Source organism: Lactuca sativa, chromosome 2 (assembly GCF_002870075.4).
Source record: "Lactuca sativa cultivar Salinas chromosome 2, Lsat_Salinas_v11, whole genome shotgun sequence".
NCBI lineage: Eukaryota > Viridiplantae > Streptophyta > Magnoliopsida > Asterales > Asteraceae > Lactuca > Lactuca sativa.
The window spans coordinates 214371306-214390697 of NC_056624.2; the positions used below are offsets into that span (position 1 = coordinate 214371306).

The 19392-nt window shown below is 32.1% G+C and overlaps 3 protein-coding genes across 4 annotated transcripts; 1 reads left to right on the forward strand and 2 right to left on the reverse strand.

The window, feature by feature from the left end:
* Nucleotides 1-871: 871 nt before the first annotated feature.
* On the reverse strand, nt 872-2917 carry LOC111912227 (wall-associated receptor kinase-like 20). Its single transcript, XM_042899786.2, has 2 exons — nt 2137-2917; nt 872-2061 (listed from the first exon to the last, which is right to left on the reverse strand). The coding sequence occupies exons 1-2, from the start codon at nt 2915-2917 to the stop codon at nt 974-976; spliced, it is 1869 nt and encodes a 622-aa protein (XP_042755720.1). The 3' UTR covers nt 872-973.
* Nucleotides 2918-5809: 2892 nt separating this feature from the next.
* LOC111912291 (ultraviolet-B receptor UVR8) lies at nt 5810-9140 on the reverse strand. 2 transcript variants are annotated; one of them, XM_023908022.3, is made up of 8 exons: nt 8672-9140; nt 8291-8364; nt 7749-8196; nt 7423-7638; nt 7288-7331; nt 6589-6771; nt 6408-6498; nt 5810-6296 (listed from the first exon to the last, which is right to left on the reverse strand). In XM_023908022.3, exons 1-8 carry the CDS (start codon nt 8877-8879, stop codon nt 6130-6132), a joined length of 1431 nt encoding a protein of 476 aa, XP_023763790.1. In that variant the 5' UTR covers nt 8880-9140; the 3' UTR covers nt 5810-6129. The 2 variants fall into 2 exon arrangements, with proteins under 2 accessions (XP_023763790.1, XP_023763791.1); XM_023908023.3 differs by having other exon boundaries at nt 7423-7632; nt 8672-9139.
* A 2975-nt stretch (nt 9141-12115) lies between these two features.
* On the forward strand, nt 12116-16719 carry LOC111912229 (uncharacterized). Its single transcript, XM_052769062.1, has 2 exons — nt 12116-12139; nt 15804-16719. The coding sequence occupies exons 1-2, from the start codon at nt 12116-12118 to the stop codon at nt 16563-16565; spliced, it is 786 nt and encodes a 261-aa protein (XP_052625022.1). The 3' UTR covers nt 16566-16719.
* Nucleotides 16720-19392: the final 2673 nt, after the last annotated feature.

The window sequence follows — 19392 nt, forward strand, 5'->3', positions numbered from 1 at the left end:
GTATCATCAAAAGAGAATTCAGTTGATCCATTCATAAAAGGGGTGACCAAGGAAAGACATAGTATGCATGCTAGAAGCATACACATGAGAGACAATGTAAAGTTTAGTAGTTAGTTGATTAATTTGAAACATTTAGAACAATGAAATAAATTTTGTAATTGGTATAGTGATTAAATAATAAAGATTTATGTATGTTCAAGTGTGATACCACAATTACAATTAATTTATTATTCTATTTTGTTTTTGAATGTTTAGATACCCACTTCCCGAGTATTAATTTACTCAAACTCCAGAATCGATGATACTCTTAGTAGTAAGTATTAAATTAAGATTGTCGTGAAGTAACGGTAAATTGTCTATAATAATTAGACATTGCATGGAGATTGCTACTAACATTCATGAATGCTTAATAGTGATTTAAGTATTCGAGAAACTCATGTTTAGAGAGATTACTTTATGGATTGTATCAAGGGTAATTTTGAGACAATAATTTCTTTTATTCTTGACACGGAGAGACATTTGAGTTTTTTAGATACAAGTTGGTTGTGTATTAGTCTTATTCAAACGCTATCCTTAACTAGTGGTCATAATAGGTAAGTTTATGCATGATTTGATAAGACAAAAGCTATGTAGTCGATGTTTATTTGTTCATTTTTGTCTTAGTGGAAAAGCAATACGAGTTGGTTGTATATTAGCATTTATGTAAAATGGACAATTAAATATTAAAAAAATTAAATATACATGGTATAAAAACAAAACAATGACCATGCTTAAAGTTAGTAACAACCATATCATAATTAACTAATGCTTAATACAATTCAAAGAATTTTAGAGTAAGGTGTGTTTAAGAAATAGAAGGGGTGTAAAAAAAACCTAATCGTTAATGGCTTAATGATGAACAACATACAACTTTTAACACGAACGGTTACAAATTTCAATAACATGGTGATACCTACCTATCTTGACGATGATTTTACACCATGACTGCTACGACACCCATGATATACTCGATCTCCTCAGATACCTCCTTCATAGATGGTCTGTTTTCTCTTCTTTCCTCCAAGCAACTCATCGCAAGAAACCCTAATGCTTTCATAGAATCAATTTCTAACGACGTAGCAGGATTCTTGAGCATAGAGTCAATAACATCCACCATTCGTTCCTCATTCACCATCCGTTTAACATAAGCCACCAAGTTTACATCATCGGTCGCTCTACCAAAGTCTATAGCTTTTTGACATGTAAGTATTTCTAATAATAGTACTCCAAAACTATACACATCACTCTTATCAGTTAATTGATAGTTCCAATAATAATCAGGATCCAAGTACCCTAATGTCCCCTGTGCACAAGTTGTCACATGGGTTAGGTCCGTATGAGCGAGTCTTGACAAACCAAAATCCGCAACCTTGGCTTTCATATTTTCATCAAGTAAGATGTTGCTAGACTTCACATCGCGGTGATAAATAGGTCTAGAAGCAGAGAAATGGAGATACGAGAGCCCCTCGGCAGTGTCACGCGCGATCCCTAGTCGTTGAGGCCAAGTTAAGGGTCTTTTATTTTTGTCATGCAAGTGATCATGAAGGCTTCCGTTTGGAATATACTCATACACCAACAACGGTTCCTTCTTTCCTATGCAACAACCTAGGAGGTGTACGAGGTTCTTGTGGTTGACTTGACAAAGGATTCGAACCTCGTTTAGGACCTGGTCAACGCTTTTGGTGTTTCCAAGTTTTGCACATTTAACCGCCACCTCGGTTCCGTCATCCAGTACCCCTTTATACACTTCACCAAAACCGCCAACACCAAGAAGACCCTTTGAGGAGTAATTATTTGTCGCCCTTTTGATCTCTTTACTCGTGAAGACCTTGGATAGTTTTCCACTATCTCCCGATGATACTATCTCTTCACGATCTCGTGCAAGACGTTGTTCTGCTTTACTTCTATTATTATAACGGATGATCATTACTGTCGCGAATACAACCAATAGAAGCAGTATCACGCTACTGCATGTTGTTGCTGCCACGAGTTTGATCTGTTTTGATCTGACGCTTATAAGATCTGCAACAATAATTTATTAGTTTTTGTTCTGGAATGATAAAAGTTAAATCCGAACTGGGATATATCATTAATTACCTGAAACACATCGGCCGGCGAGACCATCCCATCGGAATTTAGGTTTACAGTAGCACCTTAGAGAGCCGTCTCCACCGTCCCTACAAACAGAGTTATAGGTCGAATCGCAACACGTTTGCGTTTGACATGGTCGCTCCGATGGTAGCGCCCACATCAACTCCACAGCAGAATCCGGCCACCTACTAATTGGCAAGGAGAGGTTTAGATTCACGAAGTTTGTATACGCCCCGCAATGTTCCATAGCAAGCGAAACAAAATCAAACCCTGTTTGTGTGCTGTTTTTTAAGGAACAACAAGTCGGTGCTGTTTGACCACATGCAGACATCTTAGCCGAGCCATTCTGGTAGGCCCGGCAAGGGCTGGTTGTGGTGCAATCTAACGCAGTAGCAGCAGGTAACGCCGTTGTATTTGAACAGTTGAAGAAGAAGGGAGTGTTGCTGGAGGTGATGGTGAAGGGCAAGGAGGTATTTAACCGGATGCCGTGGGTGACGCTGACGCAGGTGTTTGGTAAAATAGTCGATGGTTGCTGAATCACTAGACGCTGGTTTTCCGGGGAGATAGATATGATCGGGTAAGTGTAGTTATCAATTAGCGTATCAAACTTCAACACACCTCCTTCACACCGGAGCCGGTATGAGGGTTGGCCGCACGTCCAAGAAGTGCTGAGGGGATACGGGACTGGAGTCGTCCCGCAATTTGGGCACAGGTACTCGATTGTATTTGTGGCACAACCAGTGTCAACTAGCAACACCACCATTAGCATCAACAAGCTAACTGTCATTTAATTAATAATGGAGGTTGAATTTGTTGGTTAGAAGAAATAAAAAGCAAGTGGTGTTTATTCAAGTATTTGTAGGATGGTGATTTGTACATGGAATGAGACCAATGTCCCGAAATTGGTGCTGTTGCAGAGTCTTTTGGGCAGGTGTATCCGTAGGGCGGTAGGGGAGTACCGAGGCTAATTGCTAATGGATTTGAAATTTACAAGCTTGGAATTGATGCATGGTATCGTTTTCTGTACGATGGAAGCTTAATTAGGATAGAAAAGAATAGGTAGTTTTGGAAATGGAGGCAGTTGATATATCCAACAACAAATATGGAAAGTGGAAGCAATCTCTATGTATTAGATTCATTCTCTTATTTCAAGAATAAAGAGAGATCCAACATATTCTATTCTATTCTATTCTGCACTCCTTTCAAAACCATAACACCATCGTTAATTCGTTATACTCCCAAAAGTACGTAAAACACCATTGCAATGATTTTTTTAAAGGAATGAGAACCTATCATTAATTTGATCGATAGGTCATGTAAGTTTTAATTTTGATGTTAATTTTTGTTTTCATATGGCTATAGCGGATGAAACAGTTTCCTTACTTAATTACCACTGTTCAAGCAATTGGAACTTTACCTGACCTTTTGTTGTTTTGAATCAAGTTGCAGAAATTCAAACTCACATCTTGGTCTACGAACTCAATTATAGCTTCGATGTTGTATATGGATTTGGGTATAATCAATAATGAAGTCGTTGGTGTTGATCTTGATTCTGCAATTTCAATCAGCAAAATTGAATTGGATTCCAAATCTTAATGTGATAATGTCTTCTGGGTCTCACAGTGGACCATCTGGGTTCAAGGAAACAAGAAGTTTTGGGGTATAACGTCTTGTAATCTTGTTTCAGAAATCAAAGAAAAAGTTGATTGGGCTTTAGATATCTCACTCAGGAGAGATTTCTTACATTGATTTGAGGAACATTTTGTCATGATTCTTGGAATTGTCTTGGTGAATTAAGAAAAGTGATCAACGGACAACATTATGTAGGTTTGCAGAAAAATGCACATTCATTTGTGATTTTCCGTCTAAGTGATTTGATATTACCTTTAGGCTTTAGATTTTTGGTTTGTGGGTTGTTTATGTTTCTATTTTCTGGGTTTATAATGAATATACCCATCATGAAGATGGTGTTTCTATGTTATATGTTTTTAGTTTATGAGTTTTTTTTATTATTCCGGCACCTGATTGAGAAGGAAGATCTTTTTTGTAACGATAATAAAGCTTGATTTGAATTACATATTTGAGAGGACAATTGCATTGATTTAAGTCTTATATATTGCTTAGTTTTGGGGGTTTGTTTATTACGGGGAAAGTCATGAGGGGTCCTCACATATGTTCTTCATGTATTGAAAAGACCAAGATACCCTCATATATATGTGCATGACACATGAGGGACGTAATTAATGTTCCTGAGGTGTTGTTACTTGTTAAAGACACCCATTAATCCTATAGTCAATGTTCCTCACAAAATGATTACATAGAAAGAGTTCAAGCAATAATATAAATTTAACATTACATTTATTATGTTTTTCTCTTTTTAATTTTTAAAATATTAAATTACCATCACTTAAAATCTTACCTACGGGAACAACTAAGCCCATTAAGCAATCAAATATAATCTTTCTAGGTTGGGTTTTACTCCAAGTCCATATATTGAATAAGGGTTTTTTCTCATTGCTAAAAAGAATGGTGTAAATGTTTATTTTTAAGAATAAAAAAACAGTGTTGACATACTTTTCGTTTGGCATGGCGCGTAAAATATCTCATATGGTGTCGATTATGTTAAATTTTATTTACAAAAATTATATCTAATACTTTCAGCTTTGTCAGGTCGACATAACTGCAAATCAAAACAATCAAAATATTCTATTACATGTTAAATGTTAAATCATGTATAGATTCAGTCTGAATATATAATTCGATTAGGTACACCACTTAATAATAATTGTTATTATGTTGATTTACAAAGAGCCCGTCCACCCAATATAAAATTGTTTTTGATAATATACTAAATCTTATTAATGTTTTTATTTTTTATTTCATTTGTTGGTGTAACATTTTTATTTCATCATTTTCGATATATAAAAGAAAATAATACAACTTGTATTAAAATAAAAAAAACAATAAAACATATCATAAATAAATGATTACTTTTGTAGTTACATCAAAGTAAAGGGGGGAAATGAAAATGTAAAAGAAATCTGTAATATGAACATATGCGTTTTAACATGGTCAACATTTGTCGTGTCAAATAGGGCATCATAACAATTTCAGATGTGAATAAAATCTCATTTTTTTACTGCCACATAAGACATCACCTTATTTTTCCCACAATAATATTGTTTCTTTGCCACACATTAGATGTAACACCATGCAAGCATATTAATTTTTTTAAATATTTTAAAACAATTGAATTTTAATAAAAAAAAAAACATAAATTTCATAACTTAAAATAAAAAAAATAAATAAATAAATAAATAAATAATAAATAATAAAAACACACACACACACATGAGAAGACATTAAAATTTTATAAAATAATTTAGTTTGAATAAAAAAAACCTTGCATAGATGTGGCCGATTATGTCCTATTAGTTATTTTTATCCATTTGATGGTAGGAATAATTTTGCAATTTGGCATAAAGGGGTATGGAATAATAACAATAAAATATATTCAAGTTTAAGGAAATATTGTTATCGTCTCCAAACATTTCAAGAAGTTGAACAACACAAAGCCCAATGAATTGGTAAAACCAAACATTTAAAAACAATTTTCATAACCAACTACAGTCGTTTCTTGCAAATCAAAACCAAATATGTTAAAGAAAGAGGCAATTGGTGCACCTGGAAATACTTAAGTTTGCATTAAGTTTTATTGAGAGATATATACAGTAGTAACGCAAGAATCAATCAAGAAACCCTCAAACCCTCTCTCTCTAAAGTCTAAAGAATGATGATGGCAATTGGCGATTGACTGACCGACGTGATGCAAACAACAGACTATTGTATTGTATGTATATGTACATATGCTGATATATGCAGAGTAGCTGCAGCATATACATGTACACTCCCCTCCTCTTTCTTTCCAATAAAACACCAACTAACCACCTAACAAAACTGTTTCCACTTTCCACCTTCTTTGATATAATTCAAAACCCATCAAGTCACGGATTGAGCTTGCAAAAGTGTGTGCCACCAGCCACACGCAACCACCCTGGGCACACACCCTTCTTGCAGACCAACTTCAGATGGAATATTCCGGTCAATTACATCACCAACTCCAAGCTGCCCATACTTATTCCATCCCCAACAGAACACCTTCCCATCTTCATCAAAATTTTATATAAAAAAAAAAATCAATAACTTAAGCATCCAGCCAAACTGGGTACACGTTTTTTTTTTTAAAAAAAAAAACTATTTTTACAGTTTGACAGTACCTGTAACAACAGCACTGTGGCGGGCCCCACAAGATACTACTCTTGCGTGTTCGTTTTCAAGACTTGGAGCATCCAAAAGGCGTGGCAATGTCTAACAAAAGAACAGACAATATTTCATAGAATTAGGTCAAACTTTTTGAGAAAATTTATGTATCTGGGACATGAAGAGGAAGTTAGTTACCTCAGCTTGATCAGTTCCTGTACCCAACTGGCCGAATTGGTTCCCGCCAAAAGCATAGACATCACCATCTGATGAGATGCAGATTGTGTGCCAGAGGCCTGCAGCCACTGAATCTATTGAGATGCCAAGTAATGATGATACGCATGAAGGGGTCAACTCATCATCTGTGCTTCCTTTCCCACACTACAAGATATGTGACATGAATATGATCATGGGTTAGAATATGCAAAAATATGTTAACTGTCTAAATCAAATGAGTTAGTCACAAAACAGAAGAATATGTATAGATATGATGATTAAATAAATTGTATGTAATGTTTTTATCGCCTTCTTTCATCTTGTGAACATTTGGTCTGCTTTTTCTTCATCATTTCTACTTTACCTACATGTCCATTCATCAAAGCAAGTCAATATTTCGGAACCAGTCCCTAACATAGACAACATTATCTATTATCTTAATTTTATATTTTTAAATTGACAAAATGAAGCAAGTACCTGAAGAAAATCAATTAGGGGTCTCCTAGTCAATTAAGTCTTTTCACATTCACTCACTATCAGTTGAGAAAACTCACAATACAACTAATGTGATTTATATAAAATATTAGGATGGTGGATGCCTTCCAAACAAAAACAAAGAATCTAAAGAGCATAAAAACAAAATAACACAAAAGGCAAAAGGCAAAAGGAAGGTGATGTCACCTGTCCATATAGTCCCCAACCAAAAGTCATTAATGCCCCAGCGTCTGTACATACATGCACGCATAGAATTCAGTAATAATAATTATAGATAGTGTAATTGGAAATATTGAATTAATAATCTTTTGGAAACCTTACCTGTGACGACAGCACTGTGTCTTCCTCCACAAGCAATCCCTTTAATATAACTTCCAGGTGCTCTATACCCCTGTCCCTCCCTTCTATCTTTTCCTACTGAAGATGAAACTATGCAAGGTATAGGGTGTGGAGAAGACACCATTCGTATGCGAGACCCCAAACCTAGCTGCCCCTCACCTCCATACCCCCAACCCCACACCTGTCCTGTATCTGAAACTTCACACAACCAAGTTACAATAAATACATTAAGCAATAACATTTATTACTCTCTGTGTGTCACAACTCCCATATCATAATAATGTTATATGTAGTTACAAAATTCTTACCTGATAATGCCAATGTATGTCGCCCACCAGCTGCAACTGTTGCTATCCTTACTCCTGGACTCAATGCTACCAAACAGGGCAAAGCTGAGAGAGGTTCATCACCAGAAGATGAACTTTCAACTGCTTGTTTGTTTGATGATACGCGTCTTCTTTTTGTACTTTCATCTCCAACTGCTTTACCATCTACACCACTGGATCTTGATCCCCCCGAGCGTGGGCTCAGTATAGTACCTTGTTCTGTCAAGAATGGATTCTGTCTCTCAAATATGTCTTTCTCTTGGCTTTGACCACTGTTTGGGTCTCCAATAACTTTCCCAGAAGGTACACACTCTTTCCATCCCCATGTATAAACCTCTCCTACACCTGTTACACAGACACAATGTGCCCAACCTGCTGCAGCTCTTGTTATTGAAATTTCATTTGGAAGAGGGAAAGGTTCTGGTGTTTCCTTAACAAAAACAAGTAAACAAACTGCACATTAGCTTCTTTTAAAAAAGAAACTCAATAGATAGACGAATAGATAACAAGATGTGTTTCAGTACCCCATGTTTCCCTGATGTCACGTAGCTTTGACCAAGATCATCTGTTGAACCCCATGTAATCAGCTTCCCTGTGTCTGATTGAAGAAAGGACAGGACAGTAAGGAAAACGATGGCCAAAGGTGTAAATGGAATTTAAAAGTCAGTTTAGATGTAATGGAGCTAATATGAAATGTAGCAAGAAGACATTCCAGATTTTCTACTCCCGTCAGTACCCAAATGGGTGTACATTTTGACTTTCCATAGCAAATGAGTTCAAATTTAGAATTAGATGGAAAATTTTACAAAATTAGACCTTTCCCTTAGCTATCCAAATTATCTCAAAAGCTTTGAGACTCGTGTAAATATGAAGTTCCAAGAGAAGAGTGAATCAAGAACCCCAACCTGAAATGGCCATAGCAAATCCACAACCGCCGCCACAGACATCCGACCAGAGCTGACCAGCGTCAATTGACTGCGGGAGTCTAACTTCCACCGGCGACAATATCGGTGACCGTTGAGGTAACGCTCCAGGTAAATACCCCCACATATACACTGACTTCTCGTCAACCTTCATCTCCATTTTCATATCATCATCGCCTTCAACATTCATATCTAATTTTCCAAAACCCTAACTAAAACTCACCTTTACAAACTCCAAAAATCAACAAGATTAAAGCAGACAATGTGTACGATTGATGTTCTTTCTCTAACGTCTTCGAAGTTAGAATCTTAGAAGAATTGGAAGTTAATTTCTAGAAAGTGCCCTAAATCGAAGTATGCGAATAAAAGGAGGGGCGTATCAGTTTCAGAGGGAAGGGGGTGCCACGTTGGATGTTCACGTTGGTGTCTGTCCACGTGGCGTAATATCAACCGGAAGATGGGTTGGGTTATTCCGAACCACGAATTCACAAGAACTTTCTGGAAGGTCGGTCTAAGAGCATATGATGAGTCGTGGTTAGTGGTGTGTCCCGTTCATTCGTTGCCACGTGTCGATAAAAATAAAAAAGTTATCGCAAAATTAGTCGTTTATCGGAATAAATTTTTCTAAATTCTGATGCCATCAAACCACGTGTCTGGTGCTGTGTTACTCATCTGGGATTGGGCTGTTAAAAAGCTTCGAAAGCCCATATATATTCTACCGACCTGTTTCGATTCGGCAAACAATATTTTTTAAAAATAACAAAATGGGATAATGACTTGAAAGGGTAACAAACTTGTGACTTTTGTCACATTTAGTCACTAAATTTTACCCTTATGACCGGCTGCAGTTTCAATAGTTCAATGGCAAATAGATAAAGAAAAAAAGTTTAGTGACTAAATATGAACAAAATCGAAAGTTCGTTTCCCTCTAAAAAGTTCAATGACTAAATGTGAACAAACCTCCTCTTTTATTATGTTTTAGCACCTGAAAATATATTTAAAAAAAAAACAAAAAACCAAAACCTAAATAAAAAACCAATGGTTTGACATTTTCCAAAATAAAAAATCAAAATTTCCAATCTGATTTTGGTTTTACAAAAAAATGAACCATTCTCACTGAAGTGAATTATGACCATTGGTTTGACATGCGAAATTTATGACATCCCATGAATATGTAGTTACAACATCGTTTGAACTCGTAATTCATAATAAGGGGTTAGAGTATCATCGCATGAATACGTAGTTACAACATCGTCTGAACTCGTAATTCATCACCTACAGGTTATGGGGCTGCTGGTGTTTCCACTGGGTTGTCTAGAATAGTCTGTGGTCGCCATCTATACTCTGGTAGATCACTACATCGCCACATTGCTGGTTAAGGTTATGGTATCTCCTTTCATCCTACATCACATATTCATCGTCATCTATTTACCTAATTATCACCACCTTTCTATCATCACCTATCTCTCATCATTTTATTTCATCACACACCAACTATTTCATCTATCCATGTTTCATCCGCAATATATTTGTAGATATAAAATAAATATATTGTTTAAATCTTTTAAAACATGTATAAAATCGTTCATCCAGCATAGACAGCAAGTATTCAAATAATATGCACACATAGCACGTAATTTATATAAAATACTTCATATCTATGTGTAAGATGAAAGTAACTATATATACCATAAAAATCCCATAAATGCTTCCTAACTTCGAACCCCAAGGTTTACTCTACTAAAGCTTCATATTCTCGGCTCTCTGAACCAAGAAGGGTCCAGATCTATCACACCAAAAAGCTCAAGATAGCTCTTCCTCTCACTCTACACACTCAAGCTTGCTAGGGTTCTCACTTATGGGAATGGTAGTAGCAATTGAAGGCCATAAGTGCCTTTAAATATGGCTCGGGTCCAAAGATTTAGGGTTTCTGCCAACAGCGCGGACTCGTCGAGTCGTCTCACCGACTCGTCGAGTCCATTCATTAATCTGAGTCATCAGTCGCGACCTTACTCGACAAGTTGAGGCGTCAACTCGTCGAGTCTCTCTTCTTAACTCAAAAGAAAAATACTTAAATGATGATACCTGGAAATCCGAATGTTACATTTCGTTTTTTTATTTCATAGATTTTTTCATCAACAAATGTTGGTACAATTAAACAAAAATAAATAATTTTGCTAAAACATAATACAATAGGAAGTTTGTTCACATTTAGTCATTGAACTTTTTAGAGGGAAACGAACTTTCGATTTCGTTCACATTTAGTCACTAAACTTTTTTTCGTTATCTATTTGCCACTAAACTATTGAAACTGTTAACATTTTCAATAGTTCAATGGCAAATAGATAACGAAAAAAAATTTAGTGACTAAATGTGACAAAAAGTCGAAAGTTCGTTACCCTTTCAAGTCATTACTATTAATTTTTTTTTTTCAGAAAATGACAAAAAAAGTAGTTTTTTTTTTTTTTTTTTTCTAAAAACTAGTTAAAATTTAAGAAATTCTGCCATTTAACTATCAATTTTACTGTACTCGATTGTGAATTGATAAATGAAATCATCTTAACAATTTGCAATGGACCAAAGGAAAACGAAATATATTCATAGATAAGTATAAGTATTTTCTCCAAAGATAAAAACAAGTTAACGTGTTTTGCTTAAATGGCAAGCATCTTGTCTTTCCATAAGCATTTTCCCCATTTTTTGTGCAATTTAACAATCAAAATCATTTATGAAATCTACAGTCCAGTCTATGGACTTTTGTTTATTATACTTCTACGCAATTTTAGTTTTTTTAAGTGTTAGAAACTTTGAGAAATTTCGAAATTACATGTCGGATATTATATGTAAGTTTACAGTACCAAAAATTATCTATCGATTAAAAAAAATAAATATATACCATGGGTAGTTTTCATGATTAATAAATAAAATTATCTATTAATCTTAAAAATATTTGTTTATTAGAATTTTTTTATAAAAGTGTGGGATGGTCTATATTTATTTATTTTAAGTTAATAAATTAATTTTGGTGTCGAAAGCTCTCATATAATATTTAAGGGTTAGTTATGTTATTTCTGCACTTTTCCAACTAATAAAAAATCAAAATCAACAAAAAAATACAATTAATATAAGTTTTTGGGTTTTCCAATCGTTTAAAATGTGAAGTAGTATTTTTGAAAAGATTGTTATGCATTCATTTGATTGGTAGTATTAAACGGCTCATGTGGTCTCAAAACCCTTTGATTTGTAATGTTTGTAATCTTTTTCCTTATAGCTTTCTACTAGTTGTGTTCGAATAAATTTAGTTGTTCAAAAATATAAATATTTAAGTCCTTGGGTTGGAGATTTTAAATTCTTTTGGTATTTAAACTACATAAAAAGATAAGTTGGAAAAGCATATGTGTGTGAGACTTAAATTTGGTATGAAATATGGATGAACAAGATGCTAAGCATGTTATTTTATTTTCATCTCTAGATAAACAATTTAACTGAAAAATCATTTTGCATGACACCTTAATATGTCAAAACGACTTTGTTTTAAGTATGTCCTAGTGTCTTCCCCTATTTTATAGTGGGTTGTTGTAAAATTGGTGGTTAGGAGAATATCATTAAAATTTAGCTAATTTATAAATAAAATAAATAAACTAAAGAAAGATTTATATGTATTTTTTAAAAAGTGTATTCATTTGATTGGTATTCTAATATGAATGGTAGAAGTAGCATTAAATTGACCATGTGGTCTCAAAACCATTTGATTTGTAAAGTTTTGCAATCCTTTTTTCCTTTTAGCTTCTTAGTAGTTGTATTTGAATAAATCTATATATATATATATATATATATATATATATATATATATATATATATATATATATATATATATATATATATATATATATATATATATATATATATATATATATATAAGTCCTTGGGTTGGAGATTTTAGAATTCTTTTGCTATCTAAATTCCATAAAAAGATAATTGGGAAAAAGAGTATGTGTGTGAGAACTAAACTTGACATGTAATGTGGGTAAACAAGATGCTCAAAATGTTATTTTATTTTATCTATTGATAAATAATTTAACTGAAAAATCATTTTGCACATTGTAATATGTCAACACGACATTCTTGCTAGTTGTGTTTGAAAATATATAGTTGCTCAAATATATATATATATATATATATATATATATATATATATATATATATATATATATATATATATATATATATATATATATATATATATATATATATATATATATATATATATATATATATAAGTCCTCGGGTTGAAGATTTTAGAATTCTTTTGGTATTTAAATTGCATAAAAAGATAAGTAGGAAAAACAATATTTGTGTGAGACCTAAACTTTGTATATAATGTAGGTGAACAAAATGCTCAACATGTTATTTTATTTCCATCTGTAGATAAATAATTTAATTAAAAAAATCATTTTGCACATTGTAATATGTTAAAACGACTTTTGTTTTAAGTGTGTCGTAGCGTCTTCTCTCGTTTTATAGTGGGACGTTGTGAAATACATGGTTATCATGGAAATACCATTAAAATTTAGCCAATTTATAAATAAATAAATAAACTAAAGAAAGATTGTTATGTATTTTTGAAAAGATTGCTATGCATTCATATTATCCGTATTCTAATACGAAGGGTAGAAATAACATTAAATGGACCATATGGTCTCAAAACCCTTTGATTTTTAATATTTTCTAATCTTTTTTCCTTTTGGTTTCTTGCTAGTTGTGTTTGAATAAATCTAGGTGTTCAAAAGAATGTATAAATCTGTGGGTTGGAGATTTTAGAATTCTTTTGGTATTTAAATTCCATAAAAAGATAAGTGGGAAAATAGTATTTGTGTGAGACATAAACTTGGTATGAAATGTGTATGAACAATGCCAAACATGTTATTTTATTTTCAACTCTAGATAAATAAATTAATCAAAAAATCCTTTTGCATGACCAAATGTACAAACGACCTTGTTTTAAGGTTATGTTTGGCGGACTAGCTGAAAAGCTAGGTGTTAGCTGAAAAGCTAGCTGATGACTGAAAAGCTAGTTGTTAAATAAAAAGCTAGCTGATAAAAAATAACGTTTGGTAAAACTAGCTGAAATATATAAAATTACATAAAAGGACATGTAAGAATATGTGTTTCTATAATTAATTAAGGGGTGTATTTGGAAAAATTTTTAAAAAGCTCCTAAAAAGCTAGTCTAAGTAGCTTTTCAAAACGTTAGCTTATAAGCTACGTTTTGGCTTACCAAACACGACAACATAAAAAAACTCAAAAAATAAGTTAACTTATTAGCTAGTTGTGACGCGCCAAACACAGCCTAAGTGTGTCGTAACATCTTCCTCATTTTATAGTAGGGTGTTGTGAGATTGGTGGTTATAATGGGAATTTCATTAAAATTTAGAAAAAATTTAAATAAATAAAAACAAAAGGGAGATAGTTCTTTTTAATATTTTTTTAAGGTTAAAAAGAATAAACAGTAAATATAATTTTTTTTATTTATATATTATTATATATGTTTTTTTATCAAGATGTTGTCGCCTCCTCCTTTTGGATATTTGCTAGAATCACAATCTTTATGCTATAAAAAGATATAAAAATAGGATGCCATGATAAACAGAGATAAAAATAAATTGTTATTTTATCTATTTAATCCTTATCCGATATATATAGTTTTTATAAAATTAATGTAATTAGATAGTTTATAAATACCTTTACTTTTGATCCGAAGGTAACCTTTATATATATATATATATATATATATATATATATATATATATATATATATATATATATATATATATATATATATATATATATATATATATATATAGGGTTAGGTTATTTTGTTTTTTACATTTATTGTGTGTTTGAATGCACCAATAGAAATTTAGTAAATTAAATAATTATTTAATTAAATAAATGTAGATATTAAATGATTTTCATAATTATAAGTATATTAAATGATATCCATCATTATAAATCTCTTTTTATGAAAACTAATTAAATCTGTCATTAATGTCAGCAATAACATTCTTTCAGAATGAATTCGCATCTACTTTTTATATACGAGTTCGTATTTTGTTTCAGCACTCACTCATTTAAAATACAATGAATTTGCATGGAATATGAAGAACGAATGTGTATTCTACTAGAATACACTCTAATTCTGTTGGAATACACTTTCATTTCTTCTAGATATGAATTCGTTCTAAAAGAATATTATTGTTAACATTAATGACGAATTTAATTGGTTTCCATAAAAATAAGTTATAAGTATGGATAGCATTTAATATACATATAATTAATACTAAAATCATATTGGTGAATTTAATTGGTTTCCATAAAAATAAGTTATAAGTATGGATAGCATTTAATATACATACGTGTATATATATATATATATATATATATATATATATATATATATATATATATATATATATATATATATATATATAGACAAAACTTCAAAAATGGTCCATGTGCTTTTCGAAAATATCAAGTTTAGTCCCTAAGTTCAAAAAACCTCACAGATGGTCCCTGTGGTTTCAAAACTTTTAACATTTGGTCCTTCCGACTAACTATGTTACCATTTAACCGTTAAGTCAGGGGCATTTTTGTCATTTCACTACACAGGGACCATTTATGAGGTTTTCAAATACTTTTTTTTAAATAAATAAATAAATATATAATATTTAATATACAAAGGGTCCCACCCCACTCTCTCTCCCTCTCTCTCTCTCTCTCTCTCTCTCTCTCTCTCTCTCTCTTTTCAGCCCTACTATCTCCTTCATTATTTACCCTTACCATAAATCACAAAATCTATCAAAATCCAAATTAGAAAACGAAGCACTAATCAGATCCTATAACTATAATCACCAACACCTGCACCATAGCACCATATCAAACGGTGGTAGAGACTGTGAAATCGCATACACAGAAATCCAAAATGATGGGGGGTTGAGTAGCAGGTTTCAGAAATGATGAAGGAGAGGCGGAGTTGCAGGTTTCGCACACAGTCATCGCTTTGGTTTCAGATCTTCGTTTTTTGGTTTTTGATCTTTGTTTTGTTTGTTCATAGCAAGGAACATCAGCTGAAACCGGATTGATTCCAGTTTACCCAACCTTAACTTTCCCAAATCACTACTCAATCGCCACCGGATTATACCCTGCTTATCATGGAATCATATTAAACAGATTCACTGATCCAACTACAGGCGATAACTTCACAACGAGAAGTCGTGAACCCAAATGGTGGTTAGGCGAACCCATATGGGAGACCATCGCGAACCAAGGGCTGAAAGTGGCGACATATTTCTGGCCTGGGTCCGATGTAAAAAAAGGTTCTTGGGATTGTCCTGTGAATTTCTGTCCACCGTATAACGCTTCAGTCCCGTTTGAAGAACGCGTCGATACTTTTCTCCATTATTTCGATTTGCCAAATGAAGAAATTCCTGCTTTCATGGCGTTATATTTGGAGGACCATGATTCTCAAGGTCATCTAGTTGGCCCTGATGATCCTCAAATTACAGAAGCTGTTAGTCACATCGATGGGTTTATTTATTTTAAAAAAAGTAATACAAACCTCATAAATCGGTGGTACACCCCCTTGATCGGAAACCGGAGGTCACGTCAATTTCTTCAGTTCGCTCCTCCTGTGAAATACTTGAGAGGGATGAAGAAGATTCAGTCGTTTCCGGGGAATAGCGAGATCAAAATGGGGATAGGGTTGGATGTTAAGAGAGAGAGAGAGAGAGAGAGAGAAGGGGGTGGGGCCCTTTTATTAAATAATTATATATATATATATATATATATATATATATTAATAGAGACAACCTCATAAATGGTCCCTGGTAATGAAATGACGAAAATGCCCCTCACTTAATGGCAGAAAACTGACGGAGTTAGGCGGAAGGACTAAACATTAAAAGTTTTGAAACCACATGGACGATCCATGAGGTTTTTTGAACTTAGGGACTAAACTTGATATTTTTGGAAACCACAGGGACCGTTTTTGAAGTTTTGTCATATATATATATATATATATATATATATATATATATATATATATATAGGTTATTTTATTTTCATTATTTATTGTGTATATGTATGATTGATTCTGGACCAATTATTTTAGTTATTTTAAGAAAGTAATTAATGCATATTACATGTTGAAGATATAATGGATATTAATTACATCTTCAACATTTAATATGCATTAATTACTTTCTTAAAATAACTAAAATGATTGGTCCAGAATTAATCATACATGCACACAATAGATAGTGAAAACATTTGAACCTAAGTCTATATATATATATATATATATATATATATATATATATATATATATATATATATATATATAGAGAGAGAGAGAGAGAGAGAGATCTACGACGTGTAGAAACTCAAATTTTGATAGGAACCACGAGGAATAATCTAGACTCTTTATCATTAAAAATAAATGATTGAAATTAATTGTAATTTTTTTTAAACATGGTGGCATTTTTACAAATAAGTTAAGTTTTTGTTGTTTTCCTCTTAAGGGTTTTATACTTCTGGGAATTTTTGTTTTTTGGTCTTATAAACCCTCTTTTATCATTCTATCGCAGCCAGAAACACTTTTCATCATCTAAAGTCTTCTTAATTCTCTGAGTTTTTTCCGAATTGAATGTTAATCGATCGAGATTGTGATGAAATTGAGCTCCGATCAGTGTTAAAGCACGTCAAAATCATTATTGTATCATAAACCCTAAACATATATGGGCTAAGTTGACTTTTGACCTCAGTTCTTCATCATTCATGTTTGATTTCTCTCAAATCCTTCCTTTGTTATGTATATTTCTTCTTTTAATCGTGTAATTTCATCTTTTCTTGGTTTAAACTACAGATAAAGAAAATATCACTGTCAACTGTTGAAATTTTGGTGAAAATTCTTCAATTTCATTCAACATTCACTTCATCTACCGTTATTTCTACAAATTTCAACTGAATGGATCAGGAAGACCGATTTTCTTCTCCTTTTTATGTTTAACTCATATGTTTTAGGCTATTGTTCATCAATGCTTTTTTGAATCTTTAGATTCAATAAGTTATTTGTGTTTTTTGAATTGATCTCCTTGTCAATTTAAGCTTCAATATTTATGAGGTTGAATATTATCATAAATTTGTTCAAGTTTTTCAATTTTGAAAAGACTTTTGGATGGTGAATAGATAAAAAAAACATTAAAATGAAGTTGCATATAAGGATGTCCATAATGTGTTCGATCTAATGTCTCAAAGAAATTACATCTTCGAAATTTTGAATTCTTAGAGTTTTTCTTTATTGTTTTCATTTTTTTTATATGTATGAAGTACTAATGTAGATATTTATGACATTGTTGGTGATAAGTGCTTGTTAATCTCATGATTATGTTTATAGGAAATTCCGATAAGAAATTTAGAAACATCTTATTGAATTTTGTTAGTTTTAGGTATGATATTTTTATTTAATTTCAAAATATAGTTTTGATTATAAATTCTTCTTGTACCCATGTTTTTTTATAAGCTTTAGTTAACTTTATTTTATTTCTAAGTTGGTAAATGTGTTTGATTTTAAATGTGGACCTGTTACTTTTTTTGTTATTTAAGTTTATATTTGTTAACCATAGCTTGCATTTTTATGTTGCTTATTAGATCATGTGTATAAGTTATGGACTATGAGTTATATGAATTTTTCTTGAGATTAATTTGTCACAAAAACTTATAGATACATTTAAGATGTAAAAAAGAAAAAGTTTGTATTGTTATTTCAATTAATGATAAAAATCAATGATCTTGAATTTAAATGAGCTCGATGATCATTTGAAAACTAAAATAGCCTTTGGTTATGATTTGGTTTGTGAGAACATGATGATATATAGATGCAGATTGCATTCCAATACTAATTGTTATTCGGTTGAGAGTCGTTATGAGATTCTAATAACTTTGAAAAATCATGTTGCATTTTGCATTTTGTTATCTTAAATATATTTGATACAAATTTTAAGGCATTACAGGAAAGAGCTAAATTTTTTAAATAACAATATATTTTCAATTATTTATTTATTGTAGCATCCCAGTCTGATAATTGATTTTTCCTGTTATGTGAACCCTTATCACACAAAATATCATGTTTATATTAATAACTTGGTTATTAATTTTGTAATGTTTTGTCTTGTTTTTTAGAAAAAAAAATGTCCAAGAAGAAAAAGATCATCTTAGAAGAAATATAAATTATGAAAGCTCATTGGCATAATGTTAAAGTTAGATTCAACATATTGGAATTGTATGATTGGCGGTGAGTATACTGTTGAACATTTTTTTTTTGTTATTTTAAAATTCTCATTGTTGTTTTATTATATCATTTTATAGCAATGTTATTTGGATATTTATGGTGTGTTGTTAGTTGCCGGTTATGTATGGTTGGTGTAATGTGGTTCAAAAACAATGTTACTAGGATTATGTTTGTTTAGTTGTTAAGAACTTGGTTTAGACACTATTATTTTTAGTAATTTCATTTTATAGATATAAAATTAGTATTCTCAGGTTTATAATAGTTTTTCTTGATGTGTGATAATCTACATTATTTTTTTGCTAGCTTTATTGCTCTTGAATTTGGCTAAATCTTATAGTTCTTTTTTTGTTACAAC